This window comes from Scyliorhinus torazame, chromosome 10 (genome assembly GCF_047496885.1).
Source record: "Scyliorhinus torazame isolate Kashiwa2021f chromosome 10, sScyTor2.1, whole genome shotgun sequence".
NCBI classification, from domain to species: domain Eukaryota; kingdom Metazoa; phylum Chordata; class Chondrichthyes; order Carcharhiniformes; family Scyliorhinidae; genus Scyliorhinus; species Scyliorhinus torazame.
In genome coordinates this window covers 116,457,604-116,480,480 of record NC_092716.1, presented here as the reverse complement: position 1 = coordinate 116,480,480, position 22,877 = coordinate 116,457,604, and the positions used below count along the sequence as shown (strand labels likewise).

Here is a 22,877-nt window from a genome sequence, read left to right as displayed (position 1 = left end):
CGTCGCGTTTTACGACGGCATGTAGGGGCCGCTGCCAGGACTAATTCTGGCCCCTATAAGGGGCCAGCAAGGCGCTGGAGCGGTTCGCACCACTCCAGCTGCCAATCCTGGCGTGAACTGTGCGCCGCGGGATCCGTGCATGCGCAGTGGCCTCCTTCAACGTGCTGGCCCCGACGCAACATGGCGCAGGACTACAGGGGCCGGCGCGTAGGAAAGGAGGCCCCCAGCCAGAAAGGCCGGCCTGCCGATCAGTGGGCCCCGATCGCGGGCCAGGCCACATCGGAGACGCCCCCCGGGGTCAGACCCCCACCCCCACAGGCCGCCACCCGACCCATCAACGCCGAGGTCCCGCCGGCGCAGAGCAGATTAGAACGGCGGCGGCGGGACTCGTTTTTGTTCTGACGGCCACTCGGCCCATCTGGGTCGGAGAGCCAATGGCAGCGATTTTCCGTTTGGCGGAGAATCGTGTGCCGACCTCGGGGTGGCGTGGTCCGGTGGCAAGGATTCTCCGGCCTGGCCCAGGGCTGGGAGTATCCTGCCCACCATCTTCTCCCAGATGTGACTGTACCCCCTGCATGTCATCGAGAAGCTGAGAGAAGACGCAATTCTGCATGGTTCTTCCTGCGCCACACAAAGGCCGACTCACCAAAAAGAAGGCAATGAATGTGGTGTGTGCCTGAGTGGCAGCACAATGCCATATTTCTCCTGATCCCTCGAAGCCTGTCCACCGTCTGCAAGGCACAAGTCAGGAGTTTGATGGAATACTCCCCACTTGCCAGGATGAGTGCGGCTCCAACAACACTCAAGAAGCTCAACATCATCCAGGACATAGAGCATAGAACAGTACAGCACAGAACAGGCCCTTCGGCCCTCGATATTGTGCTGAGCTTTGTCTGAAACAAAGATCAAGCTATCCCACTCCCTGTCATTCTGGTGTGCTCCATGTGCCGATCCAATAACCGCTTGAAAGTTCCTAAAGTGTCCGACTCCACTATCACAGCAGGCAGTCCATTCCATACCCTAACCACTCTGAGTAAAGAACCTACCTCGGACATCCCTCCCATATCTCCCATCCAGAACCTTATAGTTATGCCCCCTTGTAACAGCTACATCCACCCAAAGAAATAGTCTCTGAACGTCCACTCTATCTATCCCCCTCATCATCTTTTATTAAGTCGCCTCCATTTCTCCTTCGCTTCAATGAGAAAAGCCCTAGCTCCCTCAACCTTTCCTCATAAGACCTACCCTCCAATCCAGGCAGCATCCTGGTAAATTTCCTTTGCACCCTTTCCAATGCTTCCACATCCTTCCTATAATGAGGTGACCAGAACTGCACACAATACTCCAAATGTGGTCTCACCAGGGTCATGTATAGTTGCAGCATAACCCCACGGCTCTTAAACTCAAGCCCCCTGTTAATAAACGCTAACACACTGTGGGCCTTCTTCACGGCTCCATCCACTTGAGTGGCAAAGCAGCCTGTTTGATCACGACTCTATGAACCACTTTAAACAGTCACCTCCTCCACCACCGATGTACAGTAGCAGTCGTGTGTACCATCTACAAGATCTATTGCAGGAACTCAGCAAGGCTCCTCAGGCAGCACCTTCCAAGATGGTGATCACTACCATCAAGAAGGACAAGAGCTGCAGATACCTGGGAACACCACCACCTGGAAGTTCCCCTTCAAGCCACACCATCCTGACTTGGAAATGTATCGCTGTTCCTTCACTGTTGCTGGGTCAAAATCCTGGAACTCTCTCCATAACTGCACTGAGGGTGTACCTACACCTCATGGACTGCAGTGGTTCAAGAAGGCAGCTCACAACCGCCTTCCCAAGGGCAAGTAGGGGTGGTCAATAAATGCTGGCCTAGCCAGCGAAGATCACATCCTGTCAAATAATCAAGAAAAAACTTAGCAACTGCACCAGGAGAGGCTGTGGTAGCATCATAAAAATAAGTGATTATTTACCTATCCCTCTGAGAAACATTCATCAAATGTTACTCAGCGGTAAACCCTGTTTTAATGCTTTTCTAAAAACATCTAGGAGAATTGTTATTCATAGGATCATAGAATAAGAATCCTTACAGAGCAGAAGAAGGCCATTTGGTTCATCGAGTCTGCACTGACCCTGTGAAAGTGCACCCTACCTAGGCCACTCCCCTACCCTATCCCCATATTAGGGCAGCACGGTAGCATTGTGGATAGCACAATTGCTTCACAGCTCCAGGATCCCAGGTTCGATTCCGGCTTGGGTCACTGTCTGCACATCCTCCCCGTGTCTGCGTGGGTTTCCGCCGGGTGCTCCAGTTTCCTCCCACAGTCCAAAGATGTGCAGGTTAGGTGGATTGGCCATGATAAATTGCCCTTAGTGTGGGAGGAAACTGGAGCACCCGGAGGAAACCCACGCAGCCACAGGAAGAACATGCAAACTCCACACAGACAGTCACCCAAGGACAGAATGGATTGAACCCGGGTCCCTGGTGCTGTGAGACAGCAGTGCTAACCACTGTGCCTGTGTCTGGATAAATAATTATTTAACAACCTGATTGTGATTTTCGCATCTAAATTGTTTTCAGATTGAAAGGGTTGGGCCTCACAGTTTCCAGCTGAGATCTGCCTCAGGGTGACCCTGAGGAATTGAGGAGTGACCAGATTGTCAGAAATTCCTGTTCCAAACTCTGTCGCCCTGCAGACAAAAGAGCTGAACTCCAAAGGTGAAGTGAGAGTAACTGCTCTTGACATCAAGGCAGCATTTGACCGTGTGTGGCACGAAGGAGCACTAGCTAAACTGGGGTTAATGAAAATCAGGGGGAAAACTACCCACAGGTCAGAGCCATACTTAACGAAAAGGAAGATGGTTGTTGTATTTGGAGATCAGTCACCTCAGCTCCATGACAGCACTGCAGGAAGTCCTCAGCGTAGTGTCTTAGGCCCAACCATCTTCAGCTGCTTCATGAATGATCTTCCTTCCATCATAAGGTCAGAAGTGGGTATGTTCATTGATGACTGCACAATGTCAGCTCCATTTGTGACTCCTCAGATAATGAAGCAGTCCATGTCTAAATGCAGCAAGATCTGGACAATATCCAGGCTTGTGATAACAAGTAGCAAGTTACATTTGTGCCTCACAAGTGCCAGGCGATGGCCATCTCCAACAAGAGAGAATCTATGCATCATTGGCATTACCATCACTGAACCCCCCGCCCCCCCCCCCCACGATTAACATCCTGGGGGTTACCATTGACCAAAAATTGAACTGGACAAACCATATTAATACTGTGGCTACAAGAGCAGGTCGGAGGCTGAGAATACTGCAGCGAGTAACTAACTTCCTGGTTCCCCAAAGCGTGTCCATAATCTACAAGACACCAGTCGGGAGTGTGATGGAATACTCTCCAATTGCCTGGATGAGTGCAGCTCCAACAACACTCAAGAAAGCTTGATATCATCCAGAACAAAGCAGCCCGCTCGATTGGCACTCCATCCACAAACCTCCCTATCCACAAACATTCACTCCCTCCTCCACTGACACATAGTGTCAGCCATGTGTCATCTACAAGATGCACAGCATCAACTCACTGATGCATGATCAATTACAATTAAAGACGAGGTAGTAACATAACTGAAGACTTTAATAGACTAGAACTGTTCCCCAGCAGCTTCGGTACAGAATGAGGGCTGCTGGGACGGCACCGGTTCTTATACCCCGCATGTCAGGGCGGAGCTACATACCAAACAGCCAATGGTAAACTCCGAGGTTTAACCAATGGTCTTCAGTCTCTGGGGTACTGAAATACCTGATAATACCACATTCACCCCCTGTTAAAAAAAGAGTCCGGCGGGGGTGGTGGCCAGTGGTTACAATTGCATCTAACATGGTATGATCAGATATAGAGGTACCGTGATACCTCCTTACAGAGTTGTCGAGAATATTTACAAGCGTGGAAGGTATATACAGTCAGTGTTAATTTACAGTGAAGCAATCAGTCGGTCGGGTGGCCTGGTCGTCCTCCTGGATCGTCTGGGCTTCGGTGGTGATTCTGGTGGGGGTTCGGGCGTCTGGAACTCCGGGAGCGTGGCTTCGGCCTCCATGGCAGCTTCATCACCCCTAGACGGCGCTGGTGGGGCAAACGGTAGACACGAGAGGGGGAGCGCCTGCAGAGGGTGTCGGTGGGTGGGAGGGCCTAGGCAGGAGCGGCGGGAGGACTGACCCTCTTGTGATGGTGCTGTGGAGGGGGGGGTGGGGGTAATGGTTCAGGTGCGCATGGGGTTCCGGCGGGCGGCAGGTCCCGAAGGGAGACTGTATCTTGCCGGCCATCAGGGAACGCCACGTAGGCATACTGGGGGTTAGCGTGCAGCAGGTTGACCCTCTCGACCAACGGGTCCGACTTGTGCGCTCGCACGTGCTTCCGAAGCAGGATGGGTCCGGATGTTGCTAGCCAGGTTGGGAGCGAGGTCCCGGACGAGGAATTCCTGGGTAAGACAAGGAGATGTTCATGAGGTGTCTGGTTGGTAGTCGTACAGAGCAGAGACCGGATGGCGTGGAGGGCATCCGGGAGGACTTCTTGCCAGCGGGAGACTGGGAGATTCCTGGATCGTAGGGCCAGTAGAACGGTCTTCCAGACCGTTACGTTCTCCCTCTCTACCTGCCCATTTCCCCGGGGGTTGTAACTGCTCGTCCTGCTTGAGGCAATGCCCCTGTTGAGCAGGAATTGACGCAGTTCGTCGCTCATAAAGGAGGACCCCCCGATCGCTATGTATGTACACAGGGAAACCGAACAGTGTAAAGGTACCCTGGAGGGCCTTGATGACGGTGGTTGCGGTCATGTTTGGGCAGGGGATGGCGAATGGGAACCGGGAGTACTCGTCAATCACATTCAGGAAATACGTGTTGCGGTCGGTGGAGGGGAGGGGGCCTTTGAAGTCCATGCTGAGGCGTTCAAAGGGAGCCTTTATCAGGTGCGCCCTGTCTGGCCGGTAGAAGTGCGGTTTGCACTCCACGCAGATTTGGCAGTCCCTGGTGACTGTCCTGACCTCCTCGATGGAGTAGGGCAGGTTGCGGGTCTTGATAAAATGAAAAAAACGAGTGACCCCCGGGTGGCAGAGGTCCTCGTGGAGGGCGCGGAGGCGGTCCACTTGTGCAGTGGCATATGTGCCGTGGGACAGGGCATCAGGAGGCTTGTTCAGCTTCCCAGGACAGTACAAGATCTCGCAGTTGTAGGTGGAGAGTTCTATCCTCCACCGCAAGATCTTGTCGTTTTTTATCTTGCCCCGCTGTGCATTATCGAACATGAATGCTACCGACCGTTGGTCAGTGAGGAGGGTGGATTCCCTGCCAGCCAGGTAATGCCTCCAATGTCACACAGCTTCTACTATGGCTTGTGCCTCTTTTTCGACCGAGGAATGGCGAATTTCGGAAGCATGGAGGGCACAGGAGAAGAAGGCCTCGGGTCTGCCCGCTTGGTTGAGGGTGGCGGCCAGAACAAAGTCGGACGCATCGCTCTCGACCTGGAAGGGGAGGGACTCGTCGATGGCGTGCATCGTGGCCTTTGCAATGTCTGCTTTGATGCGGCTGAAGGCCTGGCGGGCCTCCGTCGACAGGAGGAAGGTTGTGGACTGCATTCGGGGTCAGGCTTTGTCGGCGTAGTTAGGGACCCACTGGACGTAATAACTGAAAAACCCAGGGCAGCGCTTCAGGGCCTTGAGGCAGTGAGGGAGGGGGAACTCCATAAGGGGGCGCATGCATTCAGGGTCGGGGCCTATAAATCCATTTCGCACTACGTAGCCGAGGATGGCTAGGCGGTCGGTGCTAAATACGCATTTATCCTTATTATACGTTAAGGATTTTCGCAATATGGAGAAATCTTCGGAGATTGGTGTCGTGGTCCTGCTGATCATGGCCGCAGATGGTGACATTATCAAGATACGGGAACGTTGCGCGTAAGCCGCACTGGTCAACCATTCGGTCCATCTCGCGTTGGAAGACCGAGACCCCCATTAATGACACCAAAGGGAACCCTTAAAAATTGATAGACCCGCCCATCTGCTTCGAAGGCAGTATATTTGCGGTCACTAGTACGTCTCGTGGCCGTTGGTGAAGACCGTCGTTGTTGCTGTTGCGAGTGTCCGAGGTCGATTTTGGTCCAGAGTCACCGAGGCCAGATGACGTAGTTGCGGGTTTTGATCGGGCAGCGTGTAGTCGGCCGTGCTGGGGGCCTGAGGCCCCATCCGAGATGGCGTCTCCCATGGGTCGCACATGGTGGTCAGGGATGGACAAAATGGCGGCGGGGATGGACAAAATGGCGGTGCCCAACCGTCCAGCGTGGTGTCCGAGGGGCAAGATGGCCGCGGCCGTGGGTCGCATGTGGCCCTAGGATAGGGGGTGGTGGTGAGTGCTAGCCGCCTGGGGCCCGAAGGGAAGGTTGCCGTGCCGGTCCGGAGTCGCTGGAGACCGCGGCCACGGCTCGCGCCTGGCAGACCCCCACAAAATGGCCCTTCTTGCCGCACCCTTTGCAGGTGGAGGTGCGGGCCGGGCAATGCTGGCGGGGGTGCTTCGCCTGCCCGCAGAAGAAACAGCGGGGCCTGACGGAGTTAGCGGGCCATCTTACAGCGCAGGCCTGCGGGGACACGGGGAAGGTCTGTGGGGCTGCCGCTGCGGGATGCCACACAGTCCAGGGGGCTGCCGCGCGGTCGGGCGCATAGGACTGCGCATTTCTGGAGGCAACATCCATGGACCATGCCAGGGCCTGTGCCTCTCTAAGTCCCATGGTGTCTTTTTCTAAGAGTCTTTGCCGTCCAGTTGCAAGCAGGTGACATGCGTAAACCTGGTTTACAAAGTCCTTTAAACAGTTCGATCGCAGCATCGAAGTCCTCCGCTCCCTCGATGAGGGTGTAGATCCCAGGGCTTACCCTTGAGTGCAGGAGATGCAGTTTCTGTTCTCCTGAGGGGGTGCCTCCGGCCGTCTCGAGGTGGCCTTTAAAGCACGCCAGCCAGTGCTTAAATATCGTCGCCGAGTTCTCCTCGTGGGGGCTGAGTTGTAGACACTCTGGCTTGATTCGGAGATCCATCCTTTCAGCTTAAGTGTAGTCTGTTAAATTGATGCGCGATCAATTACAATTAAAGACGAGGTAGTAACACAATTGAAAACTTTAATAGGCTAGAACTGTTCCCCAGCAGCTTTGGTACAGAATGAGGGCTGCTGGGATGGCACCGGTTCTTATACCCCGCCTGTCAGGGCGGAGCTACATACCAAACTGCCAATGGTAAACTCCTAGGTTTAACCAATGGCCTTCAGCCTCTCGGGTACTGCAATACCTGATAATACCACACTCACTAAGGCTCCTTCAACAGCATTTTCCAAAGTCACGACCCAGAGATGGGAAAGTGACAATTTAGGGCTGTCAACCCTCCAGGATTGGCCTGGAATCTCCAGGAAATGAAAATCAATCTCCCAGGATACAGCTGTGTGCATCCCTGGAGAAAAATCATCGAGGTATGAAAAAATTTCTTTCTTTGTCATTTGCTTTGAACATTTCTCTTTACTAGATCCAAAAATAGTAAAATAGAGATAAAGATTGTTTGGCTAATGATTAAACATCAACCAATTGGGTAATAAGTCTTTTTGCTTTCCGGTTGGTTTCGGAAGGCCGTACTTCTCAAGGATGGATGTGTTGGCTGATTAATTGCTGAAGTGTGAGGGAAAATCATAAGGAAAATATTTAATCACAATTAGCAATCCTAACTTTGAGCCAAGGTTGGGACTGATGAAGCTTTTTACAGCAATGGCTGTCCGAATTTCATATTTACCGAACTTGACGATGATTTCCTTTCAACGCGGATGTCGTCAGGCAAGGGTGAGATCCAGATCATGCCGGGAGGAGCGAGTCGGGTGACTTGTGATCGACCCAGCCCTTATTTTCACTTTGAGACAGTAGTAAACCTGTTCTCAGCACAGCTTTTGTCTCTTTTCTTTCCCCATCACCATTTCTTTTGGCCCGATCATTCAATCTCTCCTGTATCACAAACATCACTTTTGGCCAGACCCACCCTTTGCTCACAACCAATCTCTAACTTATCTGAGTCATGGTGAAACATTGACCGAGTTTCTCTCTCTGTAGACATTGCCAGATTTGTCAAATATTTCCAGCATTTTCCATTTTCTTTAAAGAATAGGTGGTCTAGTTCCAGAAAACACAGGGTCTGAGCAAAGCATAAGGGTGGCTGGGGAATGATCGACTGTGTAAATGTTAAACACAAGATCTCTCTGCGGTTTAAAGCGTGAGAAACATTGTTTAGTCCATGGTGTTTTTATTTTCATTGCTACAGTAAAGGTCATAAAAATTAAAATAATGTGGTGTAATCATTTCAGTCAACCATTGGAAGATCGCAATTAATTTAAAAGCTTATTGGTCTCATCAGGGACTGGGACACAAGAAACATATACCCCAGTCAGACCGTGATTGTGTGGAACCTGTACCCCAGTGACAGTCAGTGTGTGTGGAGCCCGTACGTCAGTGAGAGTCAGTGTGTGTGGAACCAGTACCCCAGTGAGAGTCAGTGTGTGTGGAACCAGTACCCCAGTGAGTCAGTGAGTGTGGAGCCCGTACCCCAGTGAGAGTCAGTGTGTGTGGGGCCCATACCCCAGTGAGAGTCAGTGTGTGTGGAACCAGTACCCCAGTGAGTCAGTGTGTGTGGAGCCCGTACCCCAGTGAGAGTCAGTGTGTGTGGGGCCCATACCCCAGTGAGAGTCAGTGTGTGTGGAACCAGTACCCCAGTGAGTCAGTGAGTGTGGAGCCCGTACCCCAGTGAGAGTCAGTGTGTGTGGGGCCCATACCCCAGTGAGAGTCAGTGTGTGTGGAACCTGTACCCCAGTGAGAGTCAGTGTGTGTGGGGCCCATACCCCAGTGAGAGTCAGTGTGTGTGGAACCAGTACCCCAGTGAGTCAGTGAGTGTGGAGCCCGTACCCCAGTGAGAGTCAGTGTGTGTGGGGCCCATACCCCAGTGAGAGTCAGTGTGTGTGGAACCTGTACCCCAGTGAGAGTCAGTGTGTGTGGAACCCCAGTGAGAGTCAGTGAGTGTGGAGCCCGTACCCCAGTGAGAGTCAGTGTGTGTGGGGCCCATACCCCAGTGAGAGTCAGTGTGTGTGGGGCCCGTACCCCAGTGAGAGTCAGTGTGTGTGGGGCCCATACCCCAGAGAGAGTCAGTGTGTGTGGGGCCCATACCCCAGTGAGAGTCAGTGTGTGTGGAACCCCAGTGAGAATCAGTGTGTGTGGAGCCCGTATCCCAGAGAGAGTCAATGTGTGTGGGACCCGTACCCCAGTGAGAGTCAGTGTGTGTGGAACCCTAGTGAGAATCAGTGTGTGTGGAGCACGTACCCCAGTGAGAGTCAGTTTGTGTGGGGCCCGTACCCCAGTGAGAGTCAGTGTGTGTGGGACCCGTACCCCAGTGAGAGTCAGTTTGTGTGGGGCCCGTACCCCAGTGAGAGTCAGTGTGTGTGGGAGCCGTACCCCAGTGAGAGTCAGTTTGTGTGGGGCCCGTACCCCAGTGAGAGTCAGTGTGTGTGGGGCCCATAACCCAGTGAGAGTCAGTGTGTGTGGAACCTGTACCCCAGTGAGAGTCAGTGTGTGTGGAACCCATACCCAGTGAGGGTCAGTGTGTGTGGGGCCCCAGTGAGGGTCAGTGTGTGTGGGGCCCCAGTGAGAGTCAGTGTGTGTGGAACCCGTACCCCAGTGAGAATCAGTGGGCGTCATTCTCCGACCCCCCGCCGGGTCGGAGAATGGCCGTTGGCCGCCGTGAATCCCGCCCCCGCCCCCGCCGAAGTCTCCGCTCCCGGAGATTGGGCGGGGGCGGGAATCTGGCCGCGCCGGTTGGCGGGACCCCCCGCTGGATTCTCCGGCCCGGATGGGCCGAAGTCCCGCCCAGGAATTGCCTGTCCCGCCGGCGTAAATCAAACCTGGTATTTACCGGCGGGACCAGGCGGCGTGGGCGGGCTCCGGGGTCCTGGGGGGGGGGCGCGGGGCGATCTGACCCCGGGGGGTGCCCCCACGGTGGCCTGGCCCGCGATCGGGGCCCACCGATCCGCGGGCGGGCCTGTGCCGTGGGGGCACTCTTTCCCTTCCGCCTCCGCCACGGCCTCCACCATGGCGGAGGCGGAAGTGACTCTCCCCACTGCGCATGCGCGGGAAACTGACAGCGGCCGCTGACGCTCCCGCGCATGCGCTGGGAAACTGACAGCGGCCGCTGACGCTCCCGCGCATGCGCCGCATTTCCGCGCCAGCTGGCGGGGCAACAAACGCCATTTCCGCCAGCTGGCGGGGCGGAAATCCCTCCGGCGTCGGCCTAGCCCCTCAATGTTGGGGCTAGGCCGCCAAAGATGCGGAGACTTCCGCACCTTTTTGCCGGCGCGATGCCCGTCTGATTTGCGCCGGCTTTGGCGCCAGTCGGCGGGCATCCCGCCGTTGGGGGAGAATTTCGCCCAGTGCGTGTGGAGCCCGTACCCCAGTGAGAGTCAGTTTGTGTGGGGCCCGTACCCTAGTGAGAGTCAGTGTGTGTGGAGCCCGTACACCAGTGAGAGTCAGTTTGTGTGGGGCCCGTACCCCAGTGAGAGTCAGTGTCTGTGGAGCCCGTACCCCCGTGAGAGTCAGTGGGTTGGATTCTCCGTTTTTGGGACTATGTCCCCACGCAGTCATAAAAACTCATTGAATTGTAGAATTTACAGTGCAGTAGGAAGCCATTCGGCCCATCAAGTCTGCACCAGGTCTTGAAAAGAGCACCCTACTCAAGCCCACACCTCCACCCTATCTCCGCAACCCAGTAACTCCACGTAACCTTTTTTGGACACTAAGGGTAATTTATCATGGCCAATCCACCTAACCTGCACATCTTTGGCCTGTGGGAGGAAACCGGAGCAGCCGGAGGAAACTCACGCAGACACAGGGAGAACGTGCAGACTCCACACAGACAATGACCCAAGCACGCAATCGAATCTGAGACCTTGGAGCTGTGAAGCAACTGTGCTAACCACTATGCTACCGTGCTGCCCAAAAGCATTCAATACGAGATATTCTTTTTATAATTTCAGGGTACTCAATTCATTTTTTCCAATTAAGGAGCAAAACTGTCGCCATTCATGACAGAAAAACTAGCATTAAAGGGCCACATATTCCTAGCCCTGCAGGGGACTAGGAGTGAACCGTCGAGAAGCTCGCAGCTTTTGCTGCAGATACGGGCCCCTGTACTTCCCGGTCAGAGGCTGTGCATGCGCACGGCGGCGGCCTCCAGTAGCTGGGCCGTGCTCCATGACGGACTGTGACCGCGGAGCCGGACCCTCCAAATAGTGCCCCTGATCGGCCGCGCGCCCGACCCGGACTGCCCGCCCAAAATTAGTCCGGAATCGGAATCCCTGTCAGCCGATCGGCCATCCCCCAACCATGGCGGCCGCGGGCCATGCTAGTATCCCGACCAGCAGGACCACATTAGATCCACGGCGTCGGGACTTCGGCCGGTCGGGGGCGGAGAATGGCGGGGCGCGCCTCCAGCAATGGCCGCAGGTGATACGCGAGAATCGGGGAACCGGCGCCGGTTCTGATTTTGTGCGCCAAAATGGATTCTCCGCCATAGCGCCGGCCACGATTTCGCCGCTGGAGTGCAGAGAATCCAGCCTCACATGCTTGAACCATACCCCATATCCCACTGAGAGGCAGTGGGCTGAATTCCCCTCCGTCATGATTCTCCGTTTTGTCGGCAGCCGGAGGTTTCCAACGGCATGGGGCTGCCCCACAATGGGAAACCCCATTGACCAGCCGGCGAAACGGAAAATCCCGAGGGTGTGCCGCAGCAGAAATCTGGTGCGGCGGGACGAAGAAACCCGCCCAGTGTGCGTGAACCGATATCCCAATCAACGCGACTGTGTGTGGACCGTACCCCCGTGAGCGTCAGTGTGTGTGGAACCCGCACCCCAATGAGAGTCAATGTCTGTGTGATCCGTATCACAGTGGGAATCAGTGTGTATGGAACCCGCACTCCAGAGAGAATGTGTGAACCCCTACCCTAGTGAAAGCAACTGTGAGTGTAGAACCCGTGCACAATGAGAGCCAATGTGTGTGGGACCCGCACCTCAGTGAATCATATTTAATGGAACCCGTTTTCAATACAGTTTGGTGGGAGGTATGTCCCAGAGGAAAACAACAGCATCAGCCAGAGCAGTGACACCACGGCTGGGTCTGTTGTTCATTGGCGGGGGGCAAAGCGCAGAAGAGCAGTTGTTATAGGGGACTTTATAGACAGGGGAATAGATAGACGCTTCTGTGGACATGAAAGAGACTCCAGAATGATATGTTGCCTCCTTGGTGCCAAGGTCAAGGATGTCTCTGAGCGTGCCCGGGACATTCAGAAGGGGAGGGTGAACAACCAGAGGTTGTGGAACACATTGGTACAAATGACATGGGCAGGAAGAGTGACAAGGTCCTGCAGCAGGATTTCCAGGTAGTTAGGTAGTAAGTGAAAAAACGGGAACTCCAGCGTGCCATGTGCCAGTGAGGCAGGAATAAGATGGTAGTATAGCTAAACAGCTGGTGTAGGAGGGAGCTTTTCAGATATCTGGACCATTGGGATCTCTTCCGGGACAGGTGGGGCCTGTACAAGAAGGACGGGTTGCATCTAAACTGGAGGGGCACCAATATCCTGACTGGGAGGTTTGCGAGTGTCATTTGGGAGGATTGAAACTACTTTGGCAGGGGGGTGGGAGCCGTGAACAATAGTCAGCAGGTGGAAGTAACTGAGGGGGAATGAGTGAATAGGGCCAGTAATACTAAGAGAAAGAGCAGGCAGGGAGATATTGCTGAATACAGCGGGACTGTCTGCTGGTCTGGAGTGCATTTGTTTCAACATGTGATGGATAACAGGTAAGGCAGATAAACCTAGAGATTGGTTAGTACTTGGAACTATGATTTTGTTGCTATTACAGAGATTGGTTGAGGGAGGGACAGGATTGGCAGCTAAACATTCCAGGATTTAGATGCTTCAGGCAGGGGAGTGAGGGACGTAAAATGGGTGGGGGAGTTGCACGACTGGTGAAGGAGAATATCACAGCTGTACTGTGGGAGGACACCTCAGTGGGCTAATTCAGCGAGGGAATCTGGGTAGAGCTCAGGAATAGGAAGGGTACAATCACAATGTTGATTTTGGAAAGATGTTGTTGTGGTGGATGATTTTAACTTCCCCAATATTGGGCAGCATGGTGGCACAGTGGCTAGCACTGCTGCCTCACAGCGTCAGGGACCCGGGTTCAATTCCGGCCTTAGGTGACTGTGTGGAGTTTGCACATTCTCCCTTGTATGGGTTTCCTCCTGCTCCGGTTTCCTCTCACAGTCCAAAGATGTGTAGGTTAGGTGGAGTGGCCATGCTAAGTTGTCCCTTAGTGCCCGCAGGTTGGGTGGGGTACGGAGGCAGGGCATTGGGCTTAGGTGGGGTGGTCTTTCAAAGGGTTGGTGCAAATTGAATGGGCCACATGGACTCCTACTGCTTATGATTTTATGATTCTATGTTTGACTGGGACTCACTTAATGCTAGAGGCTTGGGTGAGGCAGAACTTGTAAGGAGCATCCAGAAGGGTTTCTTGAAACAATATGCAACTAGGGAAGGGGCCATACTGGACCTGGTTTGGGGGAATGAGCCCGGCCAGGTGGTTGAAGATTCAGTAGGGGAGCATTTCTGGAAGAGTGACCATAATTCTGTCAGTTTTAAGGTACTCATGGATAAGGTTAAGAGTAGTCCTCGGTTGAAGGTGTGAATTGGAGAAAGGATAATCACACCAATATTTGGCAGGAACTGAAGAATTTAGATTGGGGGGTGCTGTTTGAGAGTAAATCAACATCTTACATGTGGGAGTCTTTCAAGTTGATTAGAATTCAGGATTGGCATGTTCCTGTGACGATGAAGGATAAGTATGGCAAGTATTGGGGGGAATCTTAGATAATGAGGGATACTGTGAGCCTAGTCAAAAAGAAAAAGCAAGCATTTGTATGGGCTACAATGCTGAGAACAGGCAAAGCCCTTGAAGAATATAAAGAAAGTAGAAGGAACTTAAGCAAGGAGTCATGTGTGCTAAAAGGGGTCATAAAAAGTCCGAGGCAAACAGGATTAAGGAGATTTCCAAGACATTTTATACTTATGTAAAGAGCAAGAGGGTAGCCAGGGAAAGATTAGCCCACTCAAGGCCAGAGGAGGGAATATGGGTAAAGTACTAAATGAGTACTAAATGTTGTCCCTTTGTTCAAGAAGGGGAGTAGAGACACCCCCGGTAACTATAGACCAGTGAGCCTTACTTCTGTTGTGGGCAAAGTCTTGGAAAGGATTATAAGAGATAGGATTTATAATCATCTAGAAAGGAATAATTTGATTAGGGATAGTCAACACGGTTTTGTGAAGGTTAGGTTGTGCCTCACAAACCTTATTGAGTTCTTTGAGAAGGTGACCAAACAGGTGGACGAGGGTAAAGCAGTTGATGTGGTGTATATGGATTTCAGCAAAGCATTTGATAAGGTTCCCCACGGTAGGCTATTGCAGAAAATACAGAGGCATGGGATTGAGGGTGATTTAGCGGTTTGGATCAAAAATTGGCTAGCTGTAAGAAGACAGAGGGTGGTGGTTGATGGGAAATGTTCAGCCTGGAGTTCAGTTACTAGTGGTGTACCACAAGGATCTGTTTTGGGGCCACTGCTGTTTGTTATTTTTATAAATGACCTGGAGGAGGGTAGAAGGATGGGTGAGTAAATTTGCGGATGACACTAAAATCGGTGGAGTTGTCGACAGTGCGAAAGGACGTTGCAAGTTACAGAGGGACATAGATAAGCTGCAGAGCTGGGCTGAGAAGTGGCAAATAAAGTTTAATGCTGAGCAGTGTGAGGTGATTCATTTTGGAAGGAGTAACAGGAATACAGAGTACTGGGCTAATGGTAAGATTCTTGGTAGTGTGGATGAGCCGAGAGTTCTCGGTGTCCATGTACATAGATCCCTGAAAGTTGCCACCCAGGTTGGTAGGGTTGTTTGAAGGTGTACGGTGTGTTAGCTTTTATTGGTAGAGGGATTGAGTCTCGGAGCCATGAGGTCATGTTGCAGCTGTACAAAACTCTGGTGCAGCCGCATTTGGAGTATTGCATGCAGTTCTGGTCGCCGCATTCCAGGAAGGATGTGGAAGCATTGGAAAGGGTGCAGAGGAGATTTACCACGATGTTGCCTGATATGGAGGAAAGATCTTATGAGGAAAGGCTGAGGGACTTGAGGCTGTTTTCGTTAGAGAAAAGGTTAAGAGGTGACTTAATAGAGGCATACAAGATGATCAGAGGATTAGATAGGGTGGACAGTGAGAGCCTTTTTCCTCAGATGGCGATGGCTAGCATGAGGGGACATAGCTTTAAATTGAAGGGAGATAGATATAGGACAGATGTCAGAGGTAGGTTATTTACTCAGAGAGTAGTAGGGGCATAGAATGCCCTGCCTGCAATAGTAATGGACTCGCCAACATTAAGGGCATTTAAATGGTCATTGGATAAACATATGGATGATAATGGAATAGCGTAGATGGGCTTTAGATTGGTTTCACAGGTCGGCGCAACATCGAGGGCCGAAGGGCCTGTACTGCGATGTGATGTTCTATTGTTCTATTATTCACCAAAGAGAAGGACTTGGGGAATGGTGAGTCCAGGGAAGGGTGTGTAGATAGCCTGGGTCATATTGATATCAAAAAGGAGGAGGTGTTCGGCATCTTAAACAGCATTAAAATAGATAACTCCACAAGGCTTGATGGAACCTACCCCAGAATACTGAGGGAAGCAAGGGAGGCAATTTTTCGGGCCTTGACACAAATCTTTGTACCCTCATTGGCTCCAGAAGACTGGAGAATAGTCAATGTTGTTCCTTTATTTAAGAAGGGTAGCAGGGATAATCCAGGAAATTATAGGCCAGTTCGGAGTCTAACATCAGTGGTAAGGGAATTATTGGAGAAGATTCTAAGGGACAGGATTTACTCACATTTAGAAACAAATGGACTTATTAACGAGAGACTGCCTGGTTTTTTGAACTGGAAGTCCTGTCTCACTAACTTGATCGGGTATTTTGAGGAAGTGACTAAGATTATTGATGGAGGAAGGGCAGTGGAAGTTGTTTACATGGACTTCAGTAAAGCCTTTGACAAGGTCTCTCATGGTAGTTTGGTACAAACAGTGAGGTCACACAGGATCAGAGGTGAGCTGGCAAGATGGATACAGAACTGGCTTGGTCATAGAAGACAGAGGGGAGTGGTGGAAGGGTGCTTTTCTGAATGGCAGGCTGTGACTAGTGGTGCTCCACAGAGATCAGTGCTGAGATCTTTGTTTTTCATAGTATATATAAATGATTTGGAGGAAAAGGCAGTTGATCTGATTAGTAAGTTTTTGGATGACACAGGATTAATGGAGTTGTGGAAAGTGAGGAGAATTGTCAGAGGATACAGATCAGTTGGAGACTTGAGTGGAGAAATGGAAGATTGACTTTATTTTGGACAAATGTGAGGTAATGCATTTTGGATGGTTTAATACAGTGGGAATTATATAATAAATGTCAAAACCCTTAGGAGTATTGACATGCAGAGAAATCTGGACGTACAGGTCCACAAATCACTGAAAGACGAAAAACAAGTGGATAAGGTAGTCAAGAAGGCATACGGCATGCTTGCCTTCATTGGTCGGGACATTGAGTACAAAAATTGGCAAGTCATGTTGCAGCTGCACAAAACGTTCGTTAGGCCACATTTGGAACATTGCATGCAATTTGGGTCACCACACTACTGGAAGAATGTGGATGCGTTGGAGAGAGTACAGAAGAGTATTGTCTGGTCTGGATATTGTCTGGTCTGGAGGGTATTAGCTATGAGGAGAGGTTGGAAAAACATGGATTGTTTTCATTGGAATGACAAAGGTTGCGGGGTGACCTGGTAGAGGTTTACAAAATTATGAGTGGCAAGGACAGAGTAGATAGTCAGGCGCTTTTTCCCAGGATGGAAAAGTCAATTACTAGGGGACATAGATTTAAGGTGTGAGGTGGAAAGTTGAGAGGAGATGTGCGAGGGAGGTTTTTTGCAGAGGGCGGTGAGTGCCTGCAACTCGTTGCCGGAGGAAATGGCAGAAGCAGATAGGATAGCGACGTTTAAAAGGAATCTTGACGAATATATGAACAGGATGGGAATAGAGGGATACGGACCCTGGAAATGCAAAATGTTTTCGTTTGGACTGGCACCATGATCAGCGCAGGCTTGGAGGGCCAAAGAGCCTGTTCCTGTCCTGCATTGTTCTTTGTTCTTGTCAAGCCAGAAAGAGATGGGGCCCATTGAACCTGTCCCCTCCTGAGTTGTCTCCTCAGACAGAAATCAGAACAAAACAACATTTTCAGGAGCCAGAGCGGTTATGATTCTGGCCCAGGTTTAAATCAGATAAACGGTTGCAGGACACAATCTGAACAAAGCTCTTCAATATTTCTGTGTAAACCTATTAACCTCTGACAGGAATAAAAAATACCCTCATTCATCATGAAGGAAGAGGAAAAGGCCATTCAGCCCATAAGTTCTTCATTTAAACCATGTCTGATGCCCAGCTGAACCTTATTAACACCTCCGGTTCCTCAACTCTTCAGCTAATAATGTTTGTCCTCTTGAGTACCAGTAGCATGCAAGTGAATCACTGCTGCATTTTTTGCATAGATAATATAACTGCAGGAGAGATGCGATTCTCAGGAATGAGCACAATGCTGCAGACTGGGTTCTAACCAAAGCTGTGTTATATCTGAAACACATCTTGCACTCTTTTTAATTGCAGCCTGCTTGTAATGAAGACAAGAATTCCAGAGCAACCAGGTTTTCCATCAAAATTCTACGGAATCCATTTCAATATTTTAAATACCTCATTTAGCTTTCCCCTCAATTTTTAAATTCCAATTAGATACAAGTTAACTTTTTACAACCTGTTCTTGAAATTTAACCCTTTAGTCCACAGTATGTTCAAATTGGTATAACTTCAATATGGATCAACACTCACTATTTTCAAGATTCAATCGATGGATCAACACTCACTATTTTCAAGATTCAATCAATGGAACACATCTCACTATTTTCAAGATTCAATCTATGGATCAACACTCACTATTATCAATATTCAATCAATGGAACAAATCTCACTATTTTCAAGATTCAATCGATGGATCAACACTCACTATTATCAATATTCCATAATATGGATCAATACTCATTATTTTCAATATTCCCCAAACATGGATCAACACTCACTATTTTCAACATTCAATCTCTGGATCAACACTCAATACTTTACGAGGGAGGAAGTGCTAGGTGTGTTAAAAAGCATTAAGGTGGACAAATCCGCAGGGTCAGATGCCATCTATCACAGATTGATGAGGGAGATAAGAGATGAAATCGCTGGGCCTTTAACAGAAAGCCTTGTTTCCTCATTGGCCATATGGCATGCTTACCTTCATCGGACAGGGCATCGAGTATAAAAGTTCGCAAATTATGTTACAGTTGGTTAGACCACATTTGGAACACTGTGTCTAATTGTGGTCACCACACTACCAGAAGGACGTGGAGGCTTTGGAGAGGGTACAGAAAAGGTTTTCCAGAATGTTGCCTGGTGTGGAGGGTATTAGCTATGAGGAGAGATTGAATAAACTGGGATTGTTCTCCCTAGAAAGATGGAGGCTGAGGGGCGACCTGATAGAAGTTTATAAAACTTTAAGGGGTATCTTTTTCCCAGGACGGTAATGATAATTACAAAGGGGCACAAGTTCAATGTGAGGTGGTGTAGGTTCAGCAGAGAGGTGCGCGGGAAGTTTGTTACACAGAGGGTGGTGGTGGCCTGGAATGCACTGCCAAGTGAGGTGGTTTAGGCAGATACGTTAGTGATCTTTAAGACTTATCTGGATAGGCACATGAACAGGTGGGGTAAAGAAGGGTACAGGTGGTTGGTCTAGATAGGACATGTGATTAGCACAGGCTTGGAGGGCCAAAGGGCCTGTTCCTGTGCTATACTGTTCTTTGTTCTTTGTGTTCCACAAAATGGAAAACACACATTATTTTCAATATTCTCCAAACATGGATCAAAACTCATTTTTTTAAATATTCAACTGATGGATCAACACTCAGTATTTTCAGTATTCAATCCATGGATCAACACTCACTATTTTCAATATTCAACCAATGGATCAAAACTCACTATTTCACAATTCAATCTATTGATCAACACTCACTATTTTCAATGTTCCACAATATGGATCAACACTCACTATTTTCACTATTCAATCTATCGATCATAACTCACTATTTTCACCATTTAATCTATTGATCACAACCCACTATTTTCACCATTCAATCTATAGATCAACACACACTATTTTCACTGTTCAATCGATGGACCATAACTCACTATTTTCACTATTCAATCTATGGATCATAACTCACTATTCTCAATATTCAATCTATGGATCAACATGTACTATTTTCACTATTCAATCCATGGATCATAACTTATGGTTTTCACTATCCAATCTATGGATCAACACTCACTATTTTCACTATTCAATCTTTGGATCAACACTCACTATTTTCAATATTCAATCTATGGATCAACACTCACTATTTTCACTATTCAATCTATGGATCATAACTCACTAATTTCACTGTTCAATCTATGGATCAACAATCACTATTTTCACTATTCCATCTATGGATAAACACTCACTATTTTCACTATGCTGATACCTTTGCTCTTTGTAATATGTATAAATGATTTGGAGGAAAATGCAACTGGTCTGATTAGTATATTTGCCGATGATACAAGGGTTGGTGGAGTTGCGGATAGTGACGAGGACTGTCAGAGGATACAGCAGGATATAGACCAGTTGGAGACTTGGACGAAGAGATGGCAGATGGGTTTTATCTGGACAAATGTGAGGTAATGCATTTTGGGAGGTCTAATACATGTGGGAAATAAAGAGTAAATGGCAGAACCCTTAAGGGTAATGACAGGCAGACAGATCTGGGTGTACATGTCCACAGGTCACTGAAAGTGGCAATGCAGGTGGAGAAGGTATTCAAGAAGGCAGACGGCATGCTTGCCTTCATCGGTCAGGGCATTGAATATAAAAATTGGCAAGTCATGCTGAAATTGTATAGAACTTTACTAGGCCACTTGGAATAAGTGTTCAATTCTGGTCACCAAACTACCAGAAGGATATGGAGCCTTTTGTGGGTTCAGAAGCGATTTACCAGTATGTTGCCTGGTATGGAGGGCATAAACTTGGTTTGTTCTCACTGAAACAACGGAATTTGAGGGGCGACCTGATCAAAGTCTACAAGATTATGAGGGGCATGGATCGAGAGGATAGTCAACTTTTTCCCAGGGTGGAAGAGTCAATTATTAGGTGAAATTGGTTTAAGGTGTGAGGGGCAAAGTTTAGATGAGATGTTCGAGGGACATTTTTATACACAGAGGATAGTGGGTGCCTGGAACTTGTTGCCAGAGGAGATGGTGGAAGCAGGAACGATAGTGATGTTTAATGGGCATCTTGACAAATACATGAATGGGATGGGAAAGAGGGATACGGACTCCGGAAGTATAAGATGTTTTAGTGAAACAGGCAGCATGGTCGGCACAGACTTGGAGGGCTGAACTGTGCTGTACTGTTCGTTGTTCTTTGTTCTTAATCTATGGATCAAGCTCACTATTTGCAATATTCAATCGATGGATCGACACCGACTATTTTCAATATTTAATTTAGGGATCAAACTCACTCTTGTCAATATTCAATTTATGGATCAACACTCACTATTTTCAATATTTAATGTTGTTTCTGTGTATAAAATGGGTAGCAAGGATAATCCAGGAAATTACAGGCCGATGAGCCTTACATCAGTGGCAGTGAAATTATTGGAGAGGATTCTTCGAGACAGGATTTATTCATATTTGGAGATAAATGGACGTATTAGCAAGAGGCAGCATGGTCTTGTGAAGGGGAGGTCATGTCTCACTAACTTGATTGAGTTTTTCGAGGAAGTGACAAAGATGTTTTAGGTTAGACGGGCGGCATGGTCGGCGCAAGCTTGGAGGGCCGAATGACCTATTCCTGTACTGTACCTTTCTTTGTTCTTTGTTCTTAATCCACCGATCAACACTATTTTCAATATTCCCCAATATAGTCAACAAATCATTTTCAATATTCAATCTATGAATTAACACTCACCATTTTTATCCGCTCTTCTGAATATCTAGAGAGTTGAGAAAACAGATTTTTTTAAATGTTAGTTTCTTCCATAGAATAGTCATGGCAGAAATTCTAACAGAAATTACCCACACCAGTGTCCCCAAACTTAATCCCGTGTTCAATGTTATGACAATCTAGTCTGGAGAAAGTCAAAGCGACAGAAACATCCACACAAACACACGCTTCCTTGTCACAATTTCACGTTTCCATCGGTACTTTGATCCAACTTTGGGCAGCGTCCACATTGATGTCATCGCTGCCAACTGTCCCCCTCGCTCTATTCCCTCTGTCTGCCCCCCTCCTCACTCTCGGCTTCTGTTCTCTCTCTCTCTATTCCCCTTTGTCAGTCTCCTTCCTCTGTCTTCCTCGGCCTCGCTCTCCCTCCCTGTTCTCTCTGTTCTCCCTCTGTTTCTCTCTCCCTCTGGTTCCTTCCCTTCTTCTCTCTTGTCTCTGCTCCTCTCTTCCTCTCTCTGTTCCCCCCTCTGATTCCCTCCTCTCTCGGTCTGTTTCTCTCCCTCTACCCTCACGGCTTTCCTATGTTTCCCTCTTATGTTTCCTTCCCCCTCTCCCTCACTCTGCCTCGTCCTCTTTTCTCCCTCTCTGTCTCTCTCCATCCCTCTCAGTTCTCTGTCCATACGTTCTATGTGTTTCTCTTAACGCCCAGCCGCTCTGTAGTTGATGGATCAATTTGCAGTTCCCCATGTTATTCCAGTGACAGGTAAGTGTGTCTCCAGACTGAGTCAGCCGGGTTGGACCGCAGTGGGGAGACAAGCGGGGCAACTCAGCTGGGAAAGTTCGCCTCTGCCTCTTGTTTGAAGAGAATCTCTTTGACAGGGATGCTGCCGGAGGCCATTAGCAAAACACATCGCCAATGAAAGTGAAAGCCCGAAGTTGAATGCTGGTGTCCAGGCTAGGCTGGTGACTCTCACTAACTCCAGCAGATTGGGACACAGGAGACAGACAGTGACAAAGAGGGAGCTCCACTCACATCCAGGATGACTGAGATCCCTTTCCTGGTCTCATGAATGACCTGTTCCTTGCACGCTGCCTCCCCTTTCTGGGATTCCTTCTCCCCGAACTTCTTGTCGCTCATCTTGGTGAAGACCCAGCGCAGGACCCCGTCCAGCCCCCGGATACCGCGCTGGTGTGCCGGCTGCTTGTCGCGGGTGCTGCCGAGGTGTTGGACGCTGTCCCTGCAGTAGCGAGCTGCCTGATCACACATCCTGCAGACCCCCCTCCTCCTCGTCCCCACCCCGGCACCAGCAACACCACACGCCTCCCCTCCCCGTCACCGCTCACGCACTTCCACAGAAGAGGATGGAGAGGCTGAAGGGAGGGGTGGAGAAGACAGGAGGAACGGGAGAGAGAGAGAGAAAGAGGGAGGCAGGCAAACATTGAGAAAGGGAGAGATACAGCGGAAGGCAGACAACTAGATAGATAGAGAGAGAGTGAGGACTAAGAGACAGACAGGGGTGATTGAGACACGCAAGGAGGAGAGAAAGAATTGAGAGCCTCTCCGTTTCTCCACTCCTCCACCCCTCACCCCTGCCTGTCCTCAAACTGGGGGTTTCT

General features: G+C 49.8%; 1 protein-coding gene across 2 annotated transcripts in view; it reads right to left on the bottom strand.

The window, feature by feature from the left end:
* The window catches only part of necab2 (N-terminal EF-hand calcium binding protein 2), a 384,124-nt gene extending 361,548 nt beyond the window's left edge, over positions 1–22,576 (bottom strand). Inside the window, exons 1-2 of one of the 2 annotated variants that reach the window (XM_072518659.1) lie at positions 22,294–22,576; positions 21,285–21,309 (exon numbers count right to left, since the gene is read on the bottom strand). In XM_072518659.1, coding sequence (XP_072374760.1) covers positions 21,285–21,309; positions 22,294–22,527 — 259 coding nt within the window. In that variant the 5' untranslated portion in view covers positions 22,528–22,576. The remainder of the gene's footprint in view (positions 1–21,284; positions 21,310–22,293) is intronic. The other variant, XM_072518658.1, reaches the window with a different exon arrangement.
* Positions 22,577–22,877: the final 301 nt, after the last annotated feature.